This window comes from Dermacentor variabilis, chromosome 4 (assembly GCF_050947875.1).
Source record: "Dermacentor variabilis isolate Ectoservices chromosome 4, ASM5094787v1, whole genome shotgun sequence".
In the NCBI taxonomy this organism is placed as follows: domain Eukaryota; kingdom Metazoa; phylum Arthropoda; class Arachnida; order Ixodida; family Ixodidae; genus Dermacentor; species Dermacentor variabilis.
Genome location: NC_134571.1, coordinates 64641300 through 64661441, shown reverse-complemented (window position 1 = coordinate 64661441; position 20142 = coordinate 64641300). Strand labels below are relative to the sequence as shown.

Genomic DNA, 20142 nt, shown 5'->3' with positions numbered 1-20142 from the left:
GGCGTAGGAGTTACTTCCGGTAAAGCCACTAATAATCCGAAGCTCAAAAAAGCATGCTGTGCCAGAAAGGAGTGTTCTAGAAAGTTGAATTGCTTTCGCCTTCTTATTGTGTCGACATCGAAATTCTCATGACGGATGACCTCCAGCGAATGATGAAATTTATACCATAGCTTTGATACCGATATCCTATGCTTCAAACAGGTCGCCTGAAACTGAGCCTATAGGCTCTGTTAGACAGAGCATAATCTACGTTCAGTGTATTTAGGAAGGTCTTGAAAACCATTGAAAAGAAAATTGTTCTGAGCACATTGCCCTGATGCATTGAACGCAGCCGATTATAGCTGCTTTTAAAAATATTTTTTCATGCCTGGAGCTACTCGTCTAGATATGAAAAAAAAATACTCTAGACATTTTCAATATAATTTGCGAAATATTTATCAGCGCATTATCACAGGGAGTGCTACGCAGAAAATTTACTAAACATAGCACGTTTTTGGACTAGCAGTTATACCTGTTGTATGGAATAAAAAAGGAAGTTGTTTTACTTGTATGAAAAAATGGGGATCTCTTGCTTGTGTTAATCATCTTATTCTTCATAAATAACTGTTACGACACAAATTACATTGGTAGAGTTGTGTTGTGCACAGCAAACAAACATGACCTCTGTAGCAATTTTCCGTCTATGAGAAATTGTGGCCAATTATCTTGTGCGTGCATGATCGTAGTATAGAATACTCCCATTTCCACTTATTAGTGAGATACTCAGCTCCACATTGTGTTGTATAATGAATGCCTTCCTGTGCGATAAGCTGCTAATAAAAACAGTGAATAAACCACGTTTTTCTGCCTACTGATGTTTTGTCGCAACAAAATAAATTACATGAAGTGAAAGCCAGCATAATTGTACCATATAGCCTTTACTTCTAAAGTATTTAAATTTCAGCTTCACTAAAGCGTCACTTCACGTATGTTAAAAAATATGCGGCAAATCTGAATATCTTTATATATTTCATTATTCACAAGTAATTACCAGAAATTCTGTGTCATAGGTGGTCTCTAAATGTGTACAATGGAGCCACTCATTCAAATGAACAGGCAGAACTTGCACAAAAATCTTCCATTCAAAAATTCTCTGCACCATAGCTATGTGAAGCGGATAAAAAACAGTGGGAGCACCCGAGAGACCAGGTGAAACAGACGACGGCGCTTGCTATGATCACACACGTATTACTTATAGAGTAGATATGAGCACGTACCAAAAAGCCGTTTCTCTTTCCATTGCACACGTAAATATGTTAAACAAATTCTAGTAGAAAATAGCACACTGATACCCTGTGTGTGCGCTGGCAAACTGCCCTCCACCACTGCAAGCACTTGTTTGCTTGAAGACAAAATTCCCGGCTCACCAAGGTACCCGCAATTTTAAGCTCTCAAATGCCTATACCTTGTAGCTAAGGTTGAACAAAATTTGCAACTATATAATGTGAACAGTTCGCACTAGCAAATTTTTTTATTCGTTAATGTTGATCTAGAACAAATATGCCTCGATTGAAGCCTAACCTAACGGCAATAATTCTACAATTTCTTGTAATAATACCCAACAGCATTAATTTCCTTTCCGGTTGTGCATGTGTGTTGCGTGTACTTCACTTGCCTTTTCGTTAAAATACTAAAACATTTCATTGAGAATGTCTTCATTTCACAAAATTCCTTGACATTATAAGACACAATCAGGCACGAACGCCACCAAGCGCAACAGCGCTCACAAGATCTACACACGGTACCTTGCTGCACTCCCTCCTCTTCCACGTTCCCTTCCAAAGTTTATTATAGCTCTCTCTCTCACCCTCTCGTGCGCGTCATGTTATAACGCGCTCACATTTCATCTCGCGTTTGCTCTGGCCGCTGCTGAGCCGGGAAAAAGGGGAGAGAGGATGATGGCAACGGTGGCGGCAACGGCTATGAATGTGGTGGGGACTGGGAGAGGGAAGATGGTGGTGGGGCAGCGGCACTGGCTGTCGTAGAGGTAGGGAAAAGATAGGAGTTGGCATACCGCAACGCGATTGAAGCCAGTGCATGTGGTGGCTTAACGCGTGGTGCGCGGTTGGGTTTGGTACTTTCGGTTGATTTTTTTTTCAATACCCACTCGATACCATTTGAAACTCTTCAAATAAACAAAAACATTGCCACCACCGCGGCGCTTTCGCCTAATGCTGCACTCAAGTTTCTGGACTGTGGCGTCGAATAGCGGTGTTGCCCTCTGCGTGTCTGTTCGGCTAGCCGCATCAGAGAGCCTTTCAAACGAGTCGGAAGCAGAGCGCGCATCGAATATAAGCTGCCGGTAACCAAACGTCTCTGCAAATCTCGATTTTGCTCCGTGACCTCGAGGCAAGCGGTCACGTTTTGGGCCACCACTGTGGCTTCACAGAGCGTTTGCTTGCCAAGGCTGGCTGTATGACGTATGCTCCCTCCTTTTTCCTTCCTCCATGGTGGCTTTGAAGGTGACGGGGGGGAAGGGGTGAGTGAGAATTGTGCGACTATCGTGTTTGGCGCCATTTCTAACAGTGCTGCGTATGTGCATTTTTTTCAAGCAGGGGCCTTGTGTGTGTGGCCCAGCGGGCCGCCCGAAGCTCCGTCATGGTTACCACTGCTTTTGAGGGCCGCCTATATAGGGTTTTTTCTGCTAATATCAAGAAGTACGGGATATATATGCGGAATGTTAACCGGGGCTTTACTGAGAGTGTAGCGTTAAGGCTTTCATCCGACCTGCCTTACACAAATTCCACGCATACTATTCACAAGAAGAGTGACTTCTATAGCTGCTCTTTAATACTAAAACGATCCTGCATTTTGATGCTTCTGGAATCTGAGTGATTTGGAACTTGATAAATAAGCTATAGCCAGAATGCACGCGGCAAACCAGAGCTTCGATACTGCTACACTGTTGCAACGACAATGGTTGCTTCGTGATTTAATTTCGTCTATATCGCAATTCAGCTTACATTTCACCATGTCTGAGATGCTGTATTTTCATCTTCCAGCAATAGGTGTAGGTCATTTTTTTATGTCAGTCACAATGCAAACGTTGCTTTATTGGTTTTAGGAACAGTTCCAACACTTTGATCGCAGCACATTCAGTCCTCTTTGGACATGTAGGCAGCAAATATGGTGACGACGTCCTTGCCAAAAGGCAATGTGTGCCACTTGAGAGTCTAGGTAACATGACGGGTCTAGAAGGGTGGCTCAAATTGAGAAATGCTTCATTTCTGTTGGTGATGCTTACCAACTATTTTTCTTGCCAGCTGCTTTTCTTTTGGGCCGAAGGCAAAAAATATTTGAGGCTGCAGGGTGCCATCGATGCAACGTCCGGTCGATCCTTAGTAGCACGTGTAAATATTTATCTGTTCTACTAATCATTAGGCGACAATTGGCGTCGTCCTACTGGCAGCGATGACGTCTTAAATGAACAAGATCAGGTGATCCAAGAAGTGAATCGGAATACCGCGATCATTATTCGAGCTACTGTTACTAATAAATTAGCAATGGCAGTACTAACTTGCCGCCTTGAGCGCTATACCACGATTCTAACTTACTGTGGAACGATTGAACACGCAGACGGAAACATGCACCCAAGCAACTCGGTGTAGAAAGCCCTCCCAAAGATGCAATCAATGCTGACGCATACCACAATGCCAACGCATAGCAAAATCACGTAGGCAAAAAAATAAAAAAGAACAAATAAAAACACGCTGTCGATAGCGCGCACACAGACAGTAGACAACGTTTCACATAACAAGCCATTACATTGAGACATGAGGCAGTGGACCATGATACGCGGATGGAGTTATAATGGTCACAATCCACACAGATTCACAGCTCATAGGAAGATTATTGAGTCTCTAGTACGGTGAGCTCATCCTGAGCATATTATCGCAGTTAGCAAGACGTAGGCAATGGTCACAAAAATAGAAATTTGTTCTTTTACATGTATAAAGTTATATAGACCAAGAACGAACGCACGACTTGTCTAGAAAGTTAGCTTTCTGTTTTCTTTTTTTGAATAAAGGTCCATAGTGTAGGGATAAAGCGTAGAAATATTTTGCAAAGCCGTGTTTCATACGTACTTTTGCGCACACAACGGTGTAAAACGCAATAAACATTCACAAGGTAAAATAAGCCTCAAGTCCTATGACTTCAAATGTCAGTTTGCTCTCACTTTCGGGATACGGGATTCAAATGGCGTGAAAGCAACATTTTTCCTTTTAAGGCGAGCATTTTAACTTAGCATACAGAAACGACGTCCTTGTTTTGATGAAGGTATAATTTCACCTAATCTTAAAGTTGAATCTAAAAACTCTTCCAAAATTTTCGCTTGTCGCTTCTCGAGCTTATATTGATCATCTCCGAGCATATGTTAAAAAGCATACGGCTATATTGACTCCGGAATCCTTCATAAATGAGAGCAACTTGTTTATACAAAGGGTAACATATTTTAAAACGATCCCCGGCTCGAAGTATACTTTCTGACCCTGAGGTGTACCACCGAAGCTCAGAGATCACATTTGTGGAGGGAGGGCGCCGCGTACTACTTTCATAAATCGAGAGACAGTGTCAAGTAGGGCAGTTTTTCAAGCATGCAGAGCTAAGACATACTTCTATATGAGTTAGCTCCATATTCTAGAAAACACAGAAGCTCATTCTCCTTTTATGCTGCTATCATTGCATTTGCGCCTGATGTATATAGGGCAGTACGTGTACGCGAACAAAAGTAAAGCTCTCTAGTGTAGCCAATAATTAGCCAGGTACGCCTGGAACTATATACCGCTGCGCAAGCATATTGCCTGTGTACTCCTCGTACCTTGGGCAGTGCTTGAACCAGCTTGTGAGATAGATTACAGACTAAAGATGGAAATTGTCATCGCGGTTCCCCCGAGACTCGTCGAGTGAATTTCAATCTGTTCACAAATCGAAAATTTGCGGAATACTTTTAAAGCCCAAAATATCACCCAAGACTGTGGTATCTGGTGTGAAGATGTTAATAGTCGCAACTACAGTATGACCGCGAAGGTTCCCAGCTCCATTTGTTGGCGGTATCCTCCGTGAATGTTCTCGGTTATGACCTTCGTCTAACGGCGCCAGCTACAGCGAGAAGAGTACACAGAACTTGGGTGCTATAGCGTAAAGCTATTCTATTTTAATTGTTTATGAATATTTTTTTTCTAATGTTGTACTGATGTATGCGTTTGCGCAAGATCAGGCGGTACGCGAAGCGCTGTTTGAACAGCCTAATAAAATCGCCTCCTCGTTTTAGATGGGGACTTACGTTAGGTTTCAAAGCGAATACAATTTCCTACCATGATAAGTTTTCCATATCTAATTGGCAGAAGAGGGGCAAGGAGCACATGGAAGCAGAGAGAGTTGCGGTGGAGCCCAGCTAGAGCACAGAGGTGCCGGCGTTTGCGAAGTTGTGGGCTTCCCCTTGCTTAAATTGCGGTGGCCGGTCGAAAATGGTTGCGGCGTGCATTGGTAGGTAACCTTGCCGCTAGACGAATATTCAGTGAGGAGGACTTCACATAGCGATGTGGTATGTCTACAGAAAGGGCTCGATATCGTAATACTGCCACTCAAAGCGTTTATGTTACGCAAAGGTGAACACTCTCGCCAGTGTCTCATAGTAGCCAGTGCTAGAGCAATCGGCGGGCAGCATTCTTCTGTTTCTTTCGGAACGAAGCTAGTCACCAGCTCTACCAAAATAATTTCATCTTTTTTTCCGCATATTAATGCATCCTTAGCGTGTACACTTCACTTTGACGTGGTGAGTAATCGCGCTTTTGTGGCTTCGCGTCACAGGCAAACGAAGTGGGTAGTTGCCGAACTATTTCATCAATAACGGTGTACTAATGACGAGAATGGTGATCAAGCAGATTGAAATAGATTTACATTAGAGTAATCATGTTGCCATCGTTAAAATGTACTCCACTCTGACGCCTCTTCAAGGGATCCTTGAGCACGTACATACGTTTATATTATACTAACCTTCGTGGTGCCGATGACCTCCATGGCTTTAGGCCCAATAATGTCCTTGTAGCGGTTCATTAGTTCTCTTGTCTTTTGGTCTACGAAAAAAAAATATGGTTATTAGAAGTTATACATATTTGAATAGTAATGCATGATCTAGAAGTAGAGCGGAGGAGTAGGAGCAAGGCTATAGTGGGTATTGCACACAAAGCTCGACAAAGTATGTGAAACCACAGGTTCACTAAGCGTAAACTTAAGTTTCGTTTGACTGGTTTTATTGGAGATTTGTTTAAACTCTATCACGCGTGGTCACACGCACTTAGTTTTTGTTTCGCCTGCCGCCTCCTTGAGGCGAGCGCTTCAACTAGACATACATTCAGGCAACCACTCTACCCAGTACGTGATTTGTACTATGAGATGATGTACTAAACTACACCCAGTGTTTGGACAAAAGATCCGCCCGCTGTTGGGGTACATCGCGGTCAAGGGGGACCTTGAACTACAATGACTGTTGCGAGAATATTAATGTTCTGCGTTGATTTGCCCTCACCGCCTCTTCTCAGCAGAAACACGTTGAGCTCTGCTATATAGCCTATTTTATGTAAGGCACCTCCTTGCTGTCATTTGCATTGCTTAGCCCGACATTAGCGTCGTGCACCGGCTCTCATTGCAAACGTAGAGGCCACGCCATGTTGGGTTGTTGACTGCGTCGATGGTACCACCGATTAAAGCGCGTGAGAAGTTGTGACGATTGAAACTGTGAACTCGTAGCGCTCGATCGCTACAAGCAAGTTGCGGATGTCGTTTGTGTTTGTAAACCTACATCGCTTGTGGAAAGTGACCGCAATGGCCGAAACCAACAGCCACGAGCAGCCAGAAGTCAACAGGCCCCGCACATTGTCGCCTAGGAATACGAATTGACATGGTTGCCTGCACTCGACTCGAAGTACTTTGCTCGTCAGTTTTGCGTAGAGTATATCTTAATAATAATAATATTTGGGGTTTTACGTGCCAAAACCACTTTCTGATTATGAGGCACACCTTAGTGGAGGACTCCGGAAATTTTTACCACCTGGGGTTCTTTAACGTGCACCTAAATCTAAGCACACGGGTGTCTTCGCATTTCGCCCCCATCGAAATGCGGCCGCCGTGAGTATATCTTCCATACTTCGTTTTATTGTCAGCAGAGGCTGTGATCACGCAGTCAGCAATGACATACATGTACGTCCATAAGCTACACTCTTAACGGGAGTGTTTATGAGGTGCGTCGATGTTAGCGGTAGGGCAACTTGTCACCCGCCTTTTGCGGGCCGCCGGCAGCAGGGAGTTTTGCTCGCGAATACGAGAATTCGCTTCCACGCAGAATCTGCCCGAGAACAATTTTTGAGGCAGCGGCACGGTGACGTAGCACATCAGGTTTAGAGGAGTGGTCCCTAAGGCTATGTTTTGACGTCGTCGGCAGTCTCACCATCGCTGATCCATCGATGCCGATGGTGTCGTTACACCATTTTCCGATTTTCTTCGAAGTTGGATAAACGGAGATTCAAAACGAACGGCCGACGCTCACAAACCGCTGTTTTGCTGCCGTTGTTGCCCCTTTACCCTCTTCTAGCAATGATTTCACCTAAGGAAAAAAAATGCGGCGATATTCGCGGCACCATCGGCTGCGATGTGAACATGGCCAAGCCGGAGCGACGTCGGTAGCCGTGCGCTACAGCTGAATTTTATATTGGTGCTAAATGTTTTACAGGGGTCTTCGCTATTCATAAAATAGGCAGTAGGCGCTTCATCTCATTCTATGGAACATTATTCTGCCTGCAGTTGAAGCTGTAACCGGTGTTTGGGTCACTTAATGGTTGCGGCGATGCGCTGGGACTGACCGACCCGGTGATGAGCTCACGCTGACGCCATACAGTTGCGGTCATCGATCGGCCTATTGGTCTTGCGGCGGGAACAGAAAAAATCAATTTACGCTGTCGCGGTTATCTTTCTTTTCATTTTCGCTGGTTGTTGCCACAACCTGCGACACAGCTGTGGCCGAATGACGCTGACGCCGTGAAAGGTATTTGAGCCGTTATCCAGCGTCCGCGAAGCAACGAAAACATGCGCAAACCGAAACACGCATCCACTGCGGACGAACGAGGTTAATGGCCCACGGGCAAATGGCCACTGTGAGTTAGTGAAAATGGAAGGGCGAATTCTGTCTAGTGCTCCAAGGTCGACAGTATGTCGCTGCACTCCGTAAAGTCGTCTATACAAATGCTTTGCAGGGTCTAGTATACAGAGGCGACTCAACGTCATGCTGGTGCAGTCGCAACGGCATACTTGCAGCGAGCCGGAACGCGAGGAACGCGGCGGTCATGGCGGCGCGATGACTTTTGGTGCATGGCTTATTCTTACGTGGCATTGCGATTCAAACAGATGTTCACGCTCTAATGCAGGGCGGCACAAAATATGGCCCGATGGCCGCATGATGCCTGCGAGAAGGTTTTGAGCGGCCCGTGGTCACGTTCCGCCAGAAGGATGTTGTAACATTGCAGATTAGAACTGTGACGTTTAGCACGTATCTAATATCTTATATTAGCGAATAGCGGCAACGAAACAGTTAAGGCTGAAAACTAAACTTGTCGCCGGAGGCCTGTTGATGTTGAAGATAAGCGTTTTTGCATATTGAGTTCCGCTTTTGGTGTCGTTTTATTTTATTTTTTTTTAATGGTGAGGAGTTCCCTATCATCGAAGAGGTGGCGTGTGCTATCTAACAGCACTTGTAGGTATAGGAGCGCTATCCTCAAAGAAGAGTGTGCTTTCAAAGAAAAACCGACAAGAATTACCGAACATTCAACGAGGACTGGACACACGTGTACTTTTTCGTGCGTCAAAGTGCATCTTTCTTTTGTGTTGAGAATCTCTATTCGGTACTGAAGGTGTAAATTGTTAGACGTCACTATAGGAAACAAAGCACTCTCGGGAATTCGGTGCTCTTTCCGACACTGACAGAAAGACGAAGGACGCGGATTTAAGGCAGAAGTCGCTTGCGTAACAAGGTACTTTTACAAAACTAATGAGTGCATCTGACGCAGCCGCGAGGACGTCCTTTCTAATATTCCTACTTATCGCACGTTACGGACCCCCGTTTACAGATGGCGACATCATAAAAGGTGCCTTATGATGGCCTGAGAATAGACATGTCCGGACAAGAAGTTGACTTAGAAATGTGGCGCTTTGGTCTAGGTGGCTTTCAATATCGGTAAATGATGCAGCGCGAAGCAGGGCAGAGGGACACAGAATAGCGCTCATTCTCGTCTTTTCTGTGTCGCTTTGTCCTGATTCGCTGTGCACCACGTAGCATTAAAGAAGCTAACCTTTCAAGATCTGAGCTGCTTAAGAATGACTGTCCAGATCACGCAGACGAGTTAAGAACACAACTGAAGGTGCGCTGCATCAAGTGCGCCTACTACACGCTACAAACTCCACCTATCGCTGGAAAAGCTCACAGGTGTGTGCATGGGTGGCGCCCCGGCTACGGTTTCAGAGAGAAACTAAGCCGTCGCGTTGCTCGAGTCATGCAGCGGCGTGGAAACTCATAACTACCACTGTGTGCCGTACAAGGAAGCGCCCCGTGCCGTACTCATAAAATTTGAGCTTCTCAAGAAGACGGTGACACCAGTCGACAACCTCATAAGTTATAATGGTTCCAATTGTACAATATTTCAAGATTACTTGCAAGAGTTAGAGAACGCGAGGATCTCCCGCATTATACTAAAGTTCGTTGCATGGTTAAACAGTGGGAACGCTCTTTCTGTGTCTCTAGAGTTTTCCCCTTTTACACCACGCGTCCTAAACGTCAATAAAAGGAATATCTTGAATCGCTCTGAATGTTTCCAATCGCTGAAACATGATTAGTTTCTTAAGCTATTAAGAGAAAAGCATTCCGGAGCACGAACACGACGAATGGTTATTGGACCTAGCATTCAGCAGGCCATCTTAATACACACACCACAACCCTGCATGGAAAGGAGCATCTTATTACGGACATCGTGAACGCCATATTTGCATTCCAAGAGGAACTGCGCTTGTTCACGTCGCAGCTCACATGCGGCCGGGAACATAGGGAGTTTTCCAACCTGCCAGAAACTCTTTCTTGATGGCAAAAAAAGTTGAGGTCAGTAAGCGCCACCTACGCGCAACATGTCGAAACCCTTCTCGCAGGATTTTATCAGCGCTTCAACACATTTGAACACGAGAATCAGCGCTACCACCTGTTTCGTTATCCATTCATAGTTACGCCACAAGGATGTTACTCCACACTGGAGATAGAGCTCATCAACCTGCAGAGTTCACCGTAGTTATTACCATTACACTAGGAGTGGCCCCTCCTTCAGTTTCATAAAAAACCTATTAAGAACAAATATGGAAACATAGTTAAGAATACTTTGCAACTAGCGTAAGTACTCTCTCTTCGTAAGTACGTACATCTATGAGCATATGACTCTTAACGGACTCCTAACCTTCAGAGTAGTCCTAAACTCTTGATAACTCTTCGAAAACGCCGCATTTGGTCTTAAAGAACGAATACAAGATACACAATGTGTTGAAGACGGCAGTGAGTGCGATTACACCAAAAATCTAAGACCTTTTAGCAAGCAAAGTTTGTAATGTTTCCCATTAAAGTGGGGTCCGTGCGGCTCCCAGGGAAGTTTGTTTTGGATTATGTTATCATTCAGTTGTGCACTCCTCCTATAATGTATCAATGAACAAAAAGTGTAGCGCACTTCACTTTTGGTACTCTTGACAATTGCGACAACTACACAGCAGCAGGAAATGCTACGACTTATGGCATTAGAGACAAGCGAAGAATAACTGTGTGACTTCAACTACCAGCCATTATACACCCCTAAAGCAGCGACAAGAGAGGGCTATTAATCTCCTATAGCCTCAATTATATCGCCTTAAGAAAGACATTCATGTTGCAGTTAGGAATGCTTGTATGTCCGATGAGAACATCCAAAATTACTCTCACGCCGTTTGCTACACTCCATGAGATTTCTCGACTCGTTTAAGAAGCCTGAAGCGGGCATCTAGCGGAAAACAGTGCCTTTGTGTTCGAATGTTTTCACACAAACCGGATTCAAACTTGGAAGATTAACTGTTTCGCACTTTCTGGTAGCCTGTAAAACAGTCGGCATTGCAGAGATGGAGACATCAATGCAGACGCCCCTGCATAGACGAAGCCGCACGAGTTTCCTTAAGTGTTCACCTTCGGCGGCAGCAGCATGCCAAAGGCGTTATTATTTAGTCAAAAATGGCGAAACGTGGACGTGTTTTTGCTGGATGACCACACACGACGTCAAAATTAGGATATCTCGCTCTTAAGTGTTCCGTGTGCAATTATGAGCTCGGATGCGGTATGTCGCAGAATCGCGACAACAGGCTAGGACAGCTTAGGTAAATTTGCACTCGTAGTGTTGTCCTCTCGCTATCTTTTTGTGCTTCTACTGTTATTTTTCTTTGCTTTGAAGCTGACGTTGGGAAACAAGATGCATGACCACCTTCACTTTCTTCCTGCTCACTGTGTCTCTTTCTAACCACTACGTGTAGAAAGATTCAACAGCATACCTTCTGTGGTGTTCATGTCGAGAATCACAGGATCGCCCTTGGCACGGACCACGCGCAAGTGGTCAGTCTTCACAGTGATCTGGAACTTGCTGAGTAGCTGGTAGTGATTTGTAGAGGCGAATATGTACGCCGGTTTGCCGTCCACCGACCGCGTGAAGTTTATCGGGTACTCCAGGTCCTGGTCGAAGCCCAGCTCGTGTTTTTTTGCCCCCGAAGAAGGATATGCGAAGCGGCCGTGGTATTTCACCACGAACGCCGTGATGTCGGGCAGGATGTCAGCCAGATTGCGGTCTTCGTTCGTGTCACCACCACCGATCGCGAGAATGATGTGGCAGCCCTCCTCTCGTAGTCTCTTGGACTCGTTCCGGAGGCTATCCACTGGATCGCTGACAATGATTGTGTCTGTGCGAAAAGTACATAGGGCTGTGTGCCTACGCCCGGCTCACGAAAATCGGGTATCGTTCAAGACGTGCCTCGCGCGTTTATTCACTGCATGCGACGCTTGCATTCTCCGTGAGTTCCTGAGAACTATTTCTTCAGGACGTTGGCGTTTGGAAGCAAAAACATTTTAACGCGGGTATACGATCCCGGCCGTGGCGACTGCATTTTGATGTGTTAGGGTATTCATCATGACCATATCGGGGTTTTGGCGTGTATATGAGCGCCTGAATTTAATTGTATGAAGGCGAAAGCCTTAACTGGCTCATACCCCCGATGGCCTTGAAAAATACGCGTCGTCCGATCCAATGGTACAAAAACTATCATCATCAGCCATGGCTTTACACCCCTATGAGCAAGCAAATATGCAATTCCTAGTTCCTTTCGTAATGCAGAGGCTGAACTCAGCAGAGTAAAGCGTATAGTGCATACATTGATTGGAGTCATGCATAGAACGTGCAGAAACGAGGCGTATGGTTGAGCTGTAGAGTAAAATCACGTGACCTTCTCAATGGCTCATACCCGGTAAGCGTACTTTGCTGAGGCTACAAGCGCTCATCAATGTGAATCGAACAGTGCATACATTCATTAAAATCACAATTGCAATACACAGAACAGCATACGTTTTAATACCCTGCAGAGAAGATGCAACGTAAAGTCGAAGCGAAATGTCGTTGGCGCGAGTCTGACTCTGCTATACGAGCGCGCGAAGCCACAGCTAAGAGTGGAAAACTAGCCGAAGAAGGTGAACTGCGAAAGCAGCAACGCGATGATGCGAGACGGCGCGTTACGAAGTGTGCTACAGGATTTCTTCTTCACGTGTTACAAGAGTGTAACATGTTGCCGAACTTCTTTTGTGTAACGATTTGATTATAACCAGAATTTAGAGATAGCGAAGCAAATAATTAGTGCGATCACCTGGATCTTGTTTTTATTTAACTGCAGGCTTTTTGAGTTCTCGAGGATTCCTCTGAAGTTTGTGTAAATTTGCGTGGCAATTCCTTCAAGCTGTATCATGCACCTAAATTTTGGCGCAGTAAAAATAGTACATTGCGGTCGACGAAGACGCTTTTAGCCTTCCTCCGAGACGCTGCCCTTGACGAGGTACTCTAAGTATTGGTTACTTTGTTTGCCTGTATATATTATGTGCGTGCGCATTATGTATATGTATGTATATGTGTGATTTTATATATGAACTTTGTCATCTTATGTAGTACTAAGCCTATGTACTTAGCCTATGACCAGACAAACATCTCGAGCATTGACTAAAGAATTTTTCTCTTTCACAGGAAAGCGCTTTCCACTTTTTTTAATTTTTATTTTTCATTCAGACCCAATCAACATTCAGCTGCACCAGTCAACGGCAGAACCCGCATTCTAGCACTTAGCAGCAGAAAGCCGTGTACGCATGGCCACCACGGTATGCAATTTCCATTCCTGCGCTATGCATCTCTGAAGCAGCAGAAGCTTCATGTGGTAGCGTTGGTTTTTCATGCATACTTGACGAAATGAGCGCTACGAAGACGCGGACTAAAGGAGGAACATGTACGACCGATGCGGCGCTACTTCCAACTAGATGTTTTCTTGAAGAAACAGGATCTTATATAGATACAACCTAAAATAGCACCACCGTGACATCACGACCTCGCTATCTCATTAGAAAAGCCATCTCTCTTTCGGTAAGCGTCACTGACGCGCAGCTAATGCACGTTCCCTCGGCCTTTGCAACGTAGAAAGCTTCTAATACCTCCCGTTCTAGTCTATCTCTAGAACGTGCCAGAAACCTGGTATCACCAAAATACGAACAGAGATTGTCACTTTTACAGTGTTCAGCCAGATGGCCCCCCGCTTTTTTATTTACTGCTCTATGCTGAGAAAGGCAAAACCCGAACCATGTTCTAAGAAACATGCAGCGCAGTACACGGCTTGCAAAACTAATGTCGTATATGAAATACCGCTAACTTGCCAACAGGTTTATATTGGTCAAACCGGACGATGTTTCAAAGAAAGGGCGCGTGAGCACAATTGGGCAGTAAATAACAATGCGGGGGGCCATCTGGCTGAACACTGTAAATTTCACAATTGCCGTCCGTATCTTCGTGACAGCAGGTTTCTGGCACGTTCTAGAGGTAGACTCGAACGGGAGAGAAATTAGCTTTTCTAATGACATAGGGAGGTCGTGATGTCACAGTGATGCTATTCTAGGTTGTGTCTACATAAAATCCTGTTTCTGCAAAAAAAAAAAAACATTTAGTTGGAAGTAGCGCCTTGTCCGTCGTGCATAATGCTCCTTTAGTCCGCGCCTTCGTAGCGCTCATTTCTTCAAGTCATGCATCTCATACGTCAAGTTTCTATTGCAAAGTCCTTTGTTTGTCATAGTGCGGTCATGACTTCACTCTATCATCGACCATGACAAAACCCATGAACGCATTAACTCTACGAACAAACAATGATGATAATATTATTATTGCAACTAATCCCACCGTTTTCTGTAGTAACGAATGCCAAACGATGGCTAGCAAAAGGTTACGTACACACCTGCGATCGCGGTTGATATGGAGCACGTCAGTTTAGTAATGACTTGCATAATCCCTCTGTTGTAGCTACACACGTGCTACATGTCGTCATCTTATAAATCTTTATTAAAGGAGAAATCGAGCTAGCGGCTTTACACTAAGGATGATGGCGGGTCATATGAACCATGATCGGGCTGATCGCTGCATCCAGGTGAAGCCGAGAATTTTCCACAAGCTGGTGGTCAAGGCTCTGTTAGGGCGACATCGTATCGACGATGGCCATACGCCTTGCAAGCAGCTCGCTTATGGAGCGATGAGCGTCTAAGACGGAGGCGGTATGCTATCGTGTTTCCATTTACGCTACAGGAGCCTACACAGTAATCCTGTCGTACGCGCAGTGTGTGGGTAATCGAGCTACCGTCTGCGCATGCGCCGCAGTTGCGGCGCAAGAGCCAGTGCCACCTGAGCTTTTAACTCGTACAAGTATTCAAGCCTTCATATTACAGAGAAGCTGTTAGCCTCAAATTCGTTGGAATTTTTCGTTGACTCGTGCTCGCCCAAAACCGTACCGCCACACAGCGGCTCCAGCCACTCAAGCAAACCTCATACGGCAGCTTGAAAATGGATTTGTGCTTGAGTTTCTACATAACAATTATGTTTTCTCGCATATTCGAACTACAACCCGAAGTTATCATGTCATCAGCTTGTATGCAAATCGTACTTTACGAACTTTCTGACGCAATTTGCTTTCAAAATTCAATTAGTTCAATAAGGCACTTGCGCTTGGCGGAGGGCCGAGAAGAATGAGGATGTGTGCTGCACTTCCCCACATGTGCGTGCACACGGGACGCAAGTTGCTTGTGGAGGCGGTGCTTTTCTAACGTCAACAACTTCGCTGTACAATTTCACAGGCTGGAATGGAGGCGAATTTTATATAAGTGCGAATCTAAACTGGACATTGCACACCGAGTGCACAATCAACAAAGCAGCTCAAAGCATGCTTGGTTACTTACGTCGATGTTTCTTCAAGGCACCTTATCTTTAACACTACTATATACTTTACAAGTCATTAGTGCGTCTTAAGTTAGAAGGCGCTGCAGCCGTGTATGAACAATAACACGATAACCTTGTATTTTCGCTCAAGCTTGTTCAAATCAACTCAGTGCGGGTAATGCTTTGAAAGCATTACAATACCGCTAGCCTAATATTAATGCAAGATAACCTTCATCGTTTCAAATCACTTGCATCGCGTAGAAGGATAGCACGTTTGACCCTGTTTCACAATATTTATTCCCATTTTTCTCTTCGCAGAGGCTTTATTATTAGGCCCAATTACAAGTAGCGCCACATTCATCATCATGATGAAATAGCAATTCGAACCGGCAACGATGACACTTTCAGTCAGTCTTTTGTTCCCCACTCATAGCAGCTGTGGAACCACCTTCGTGGTGACATTGACGCTATTGCTGAGAACAAACTTTTCAGCATACATTACACGTCCGCGCGCCAATGTACCAGGGATTCCAGGCGTTACTACCATACGTGAGCATGTGACTAAGCCAGCACAACTTAAAACTTGCAATTCAACGGCCACAGCATTTGTCTTTTTCTTACAACAATTTGCTTCTGAGTGGCTAACAGGTGACCATAACCAAAGTAGGATGCATCGACCACGATAAAGAGGACAACTACCGCCTTCAGGACTGGAGTAGACACTACCGTATTCAAGCTTGTCCTATTATTTGTTTTTATGAGTTACTACTTCGATTATCGGCCTCTAGTTTCAAGTCTTTGAGCCGCATGCCAGCACTGTAGCTTACGAAATCACTGAGAGTTGTCTTCCATGGCTCATATAATTAAGTGACTCCCGTACGACCTACTTCAGCCGATGAAGTGAGAATTATCCACATTACCAGCGTTTCTATACTAACAAACGATTTGACACTATGCCGTCCTTGACTCGTCTCCGGCTCCCGCGTTGGATCGCTCGACCATTTTAACGCTGAATAATGACTTGTAATATGGTCAACGTGTCAACACTACTTACTGCCCGCTTGGCCGACAGTGCGCAGTTCGTTGGATATGTAGCCCGTGATGCCAACTTTGAGGTTGTCCACGGTTAGTATGACCGAGCGGGTGGGCCTGTTCGGTAGCTTCGACAACGTGGGGTCTCGGCTGAAGTCAACATTGCAGAGAACTATTTTCGTCTTCGTATCGAGGTAGCGGAACATCGGTACAAGGCCGGGAGGACCGAGTTGAAATTCCGAAGTTCCCAAAGTCTGCGACAGACGTACGTGGGGCGGGAAGTATTAAAGCTGTTAAAACCACCAAAACGTTCAGACAACAATTTCTCTGTGTGTCACTGTAGTATATGGAGGAAGAAAGTTCAAATTAAATAAAACCAAGTTCATTGCCTTAAACTGCCAACTGAACTTGATGGACAACCTGTAGGCTCATAAATAACGCTCATCTTACGTTTCCTTCATGTTTGCACTATGCGTGATGGTGTCCGACTCGTCATGCCACGCGATGATCTTGACTCTCCCCACAGTGTAAGATACTAATAGTATCCTAATGACGTATATAAGGCACTAATACCGCTGGTGCAAGACACTAATGCACCGTGACTCTGCCTTATGCGCAGTTGCATATATGAATAATTAACTCAAAGATACATGAAAGTTTTGCGACTGCTCTAACTAGACTTATTTAGCGTGCCGTTTACCCTACGTTATGCTCTGGTTGTGTACAGCACCATCACTCCTCAGGAACGCTAGTGGACATACGCATAACGGTCACGCCGGCAACACGGGTGGCACTCGCTCCGCTACCAAGTTCGTCCACTTGCCATATGTTTGTTTGGCAGGAAAACTGACTCCGCATCGCTAAAAACATTCTTGGTCAATCCTCCAGAATTGGTATGGGCCACTGTGACGCAAACAGGTGTACAATCCTTAAAATTATTTAGATATCTGTTGACCTTCTCCGTGTGTACACCTGTCATCACCATTGTTTGGCCAACAAACATCATAAATAACGTTCGTCCTCGTGATGTTGCTGCGTAGAGATCTCACACTGTGCACACGCCTGATTGGTGTTTCTTAAACTTAAAAATTGCACGAGATCAAAAATGGAGACCTGTGGGGCTTATAAAGATCACCACTGCATGCGATTACACTTTTATTAGGGGTGAAAACAAACACAATTGCCCGAATCGGAGTTAGTTGTATAGCATTTAATTAGCCGCTTCATTAAGCTTCAATTGCAATAAATTTCAACAAATGTTTTGCACCTGCATATATATCTCTTTTTTTTCTGGCAACGAAGTGTCATGGCAGTGATTCTGTCGACTTCACAATTGCGTCGTCGTCGTTGCCATGCTCTTGTTTTGTCACAAGCTGTCGTCATACCGCAGTCCCATGTTGTGATGCCGTTAAACACTTAGCGCGGTAAATGATCTAAGGTTTCCAGGTATGTCTAAGCTAGTGGCATTTATTTTCCCTTCATTTTGCTGCGACAGCCGTGATCACCTGAGGTAGGTGCCTTATGAAGCTGCAACCTGTAACGAAGTTAAATGACGAAGCTACCGTAGTAGTGCATCGAGATGAACTTGGAGCTTGTAGGTAGACTCGCACTCGCTACTGTGCCAACACCCGCGAAACTTGTTATACATGCGCAAAAGCTTGTCGTCCTTAAACTGCATTTACGCGATCATATAACGCAAAAAAGAATTAATAGGACACTTACAATTGAGCCCAGCATCCCAATATAAACCGCTGCGCTGGTACTTTCAGTCGACAATTTATATCAAAGTCGAATATCACGGCAATGATAACGGAGCACACGCTAAGAACTCGGAAAAAGCATAAATAACACAATAGCAAAGAATAGAAAATACAATGTGAGACTAGCAGTGCACTTGATCTAAATCAGTTAACAAGAAAAACACATCCTATACGCTTCAGCAAGAAAACAATGCACAATATATATATATATATATATATATATATATATATATATATATATATATATATATATATATATATATATATATATATATATATATATATATATATGTATATGTATTTGTCTGTAAATAATAGGAAAGTTCCTGTTCATCAGTCTATTTTTTTATGTCTAGTGCAGGACGAAGGCCTCTCCCTGGGATCTCCAACTACCCCTATCCTGCGTTAGCTGATACCAACTTGCACCTGCAAATTTACTAATTTCATCACCCCACCTACTTTTCGCTATGTTCGGCTGCGCTTCCCTTCGCTTAGCGCCCATTATGTAACGCTAATGTTCCAAGGCTTATCTGTACTACATATTACATAGACTGCCCAGACCCATTTCTTTCTCTTAGTGTCACCTACAATGTAAGCGCTATCCCTGTTTGCTCTCTGATCCAAACCACTCTCGTCCTGTCTCTTAACGTTACGCCAAACATTTTTTGTTCCATCGGCCTTTGCGCAGTCCTTAACGTGTTCTCGAGCTTTTTTGTTAACTTTCAAGTTTCTACCCCTTGTATAAGCACCGGTAGCATGCAACGATCGTAAGCCCCCAGTCAGCATTTGGTAATGCCTACTGCATGCACTCCAACCCATTTTTATTCTTTATATTTCCTTCTCATGGGCGAGGGTCCCCTGTGAGTAATTGACATAGATAAACCTACTCCTGCGCAGACTCTAGAGGCTGACGGCGAAGTTGGATGTGCTACCGTGACATACAAGGAATAAATAGACAAGGGGACAGAAAGAACGACGAAGACAAGCGTTCACTTCCCGAATTCTTGTTCGTTTAACGCGCTATTAAACATTATCTTTGTCTTCTGCACGTTAGTTTTCAATCCCACTCTTACTTTTTTACTAATTTGCTCAGAATTAAGCAACAATTTACAAAAATTCACAACTAAACAAATATTGCCGAGAATGTCCTTTTTTTTTTGATGACGAACAAGTTTGTGGACATTTTCGAGGACAGCGGTAAACTATTCAAAATTGTCGTGGCTAATACGGCAAACGCCTTTTCATTCCAATTAGTATCTAAGGAAACATAGAATACGGAACGTTTGACCAACTACTGTAAATTAATATTGCCGGTAGGGTCCGGTTAATGTGAATGCAAGATGCCCGGCGCGGCATGACCGACGCGTTAATGCTGTCGAAGGCAGCGGAGAAGGGGACAGCTGGGCGCGAGTGCGTAAACCTCACACGAGTGGCGCATCCTCTCGTTTGGGTCCCCTTTAGTCATGTGACATCCTCACGGGTCGGGTGCTTACCAGGGCGTCCCGTACCACTTTCTATCAACTTTTCAATACAGTCTTCGGCATTTCTAGCCGAAGTTTAACGCCTCCTTACTACGTGTGCCTTACGGGGAACGGCGAAAGCAAACTGGCTGTTGTTACAGCGGTGAATGGGTCGTTTGCCACTGCACTCCGGACGGAAGCTATCGACCGGGCCCTAAAAGGGCTTAAATTGCGCATGCTCGCGCGGTATTGAGAAAGCGGCTATTTTGGTTTCGCATGAAATTTTTCGAGCTATAACAATATCATGCT

At 44.6% G+C, this 20142-nt stretch overlaps 1 protein-coding gene across 1 annotated transcript in view; it reads right to left on the bottom strand.

Moving 5' to 3' along the window:
* The window catches only part of LOC142578219 (protein 5NUC-like), a 30959-nt gene extending 14140 nt beyond the window's left edge, over window positions 1-16819 (bottom strand). The window contains exons 1-3 of the mRNA XM_075687622.1: window positions 16636-16819; window positions 11635-12036; window positions 6037-6116 (exon numbers count right to left, since the gene is read on the bottom strand). Of these exons, the coding sequence (XP_075543737.1) occupies window positions 6037-6116; window positions 11635-12036; window positions 16636-16819 (666 nt within the window). The remainder of the gene's footprint in view (window positions 1-6036; window positions 6117-11634; window positions 12037-16635) is intronic.
* Window positions 16820-20142: the final 3323 nt, after the last annotated feature.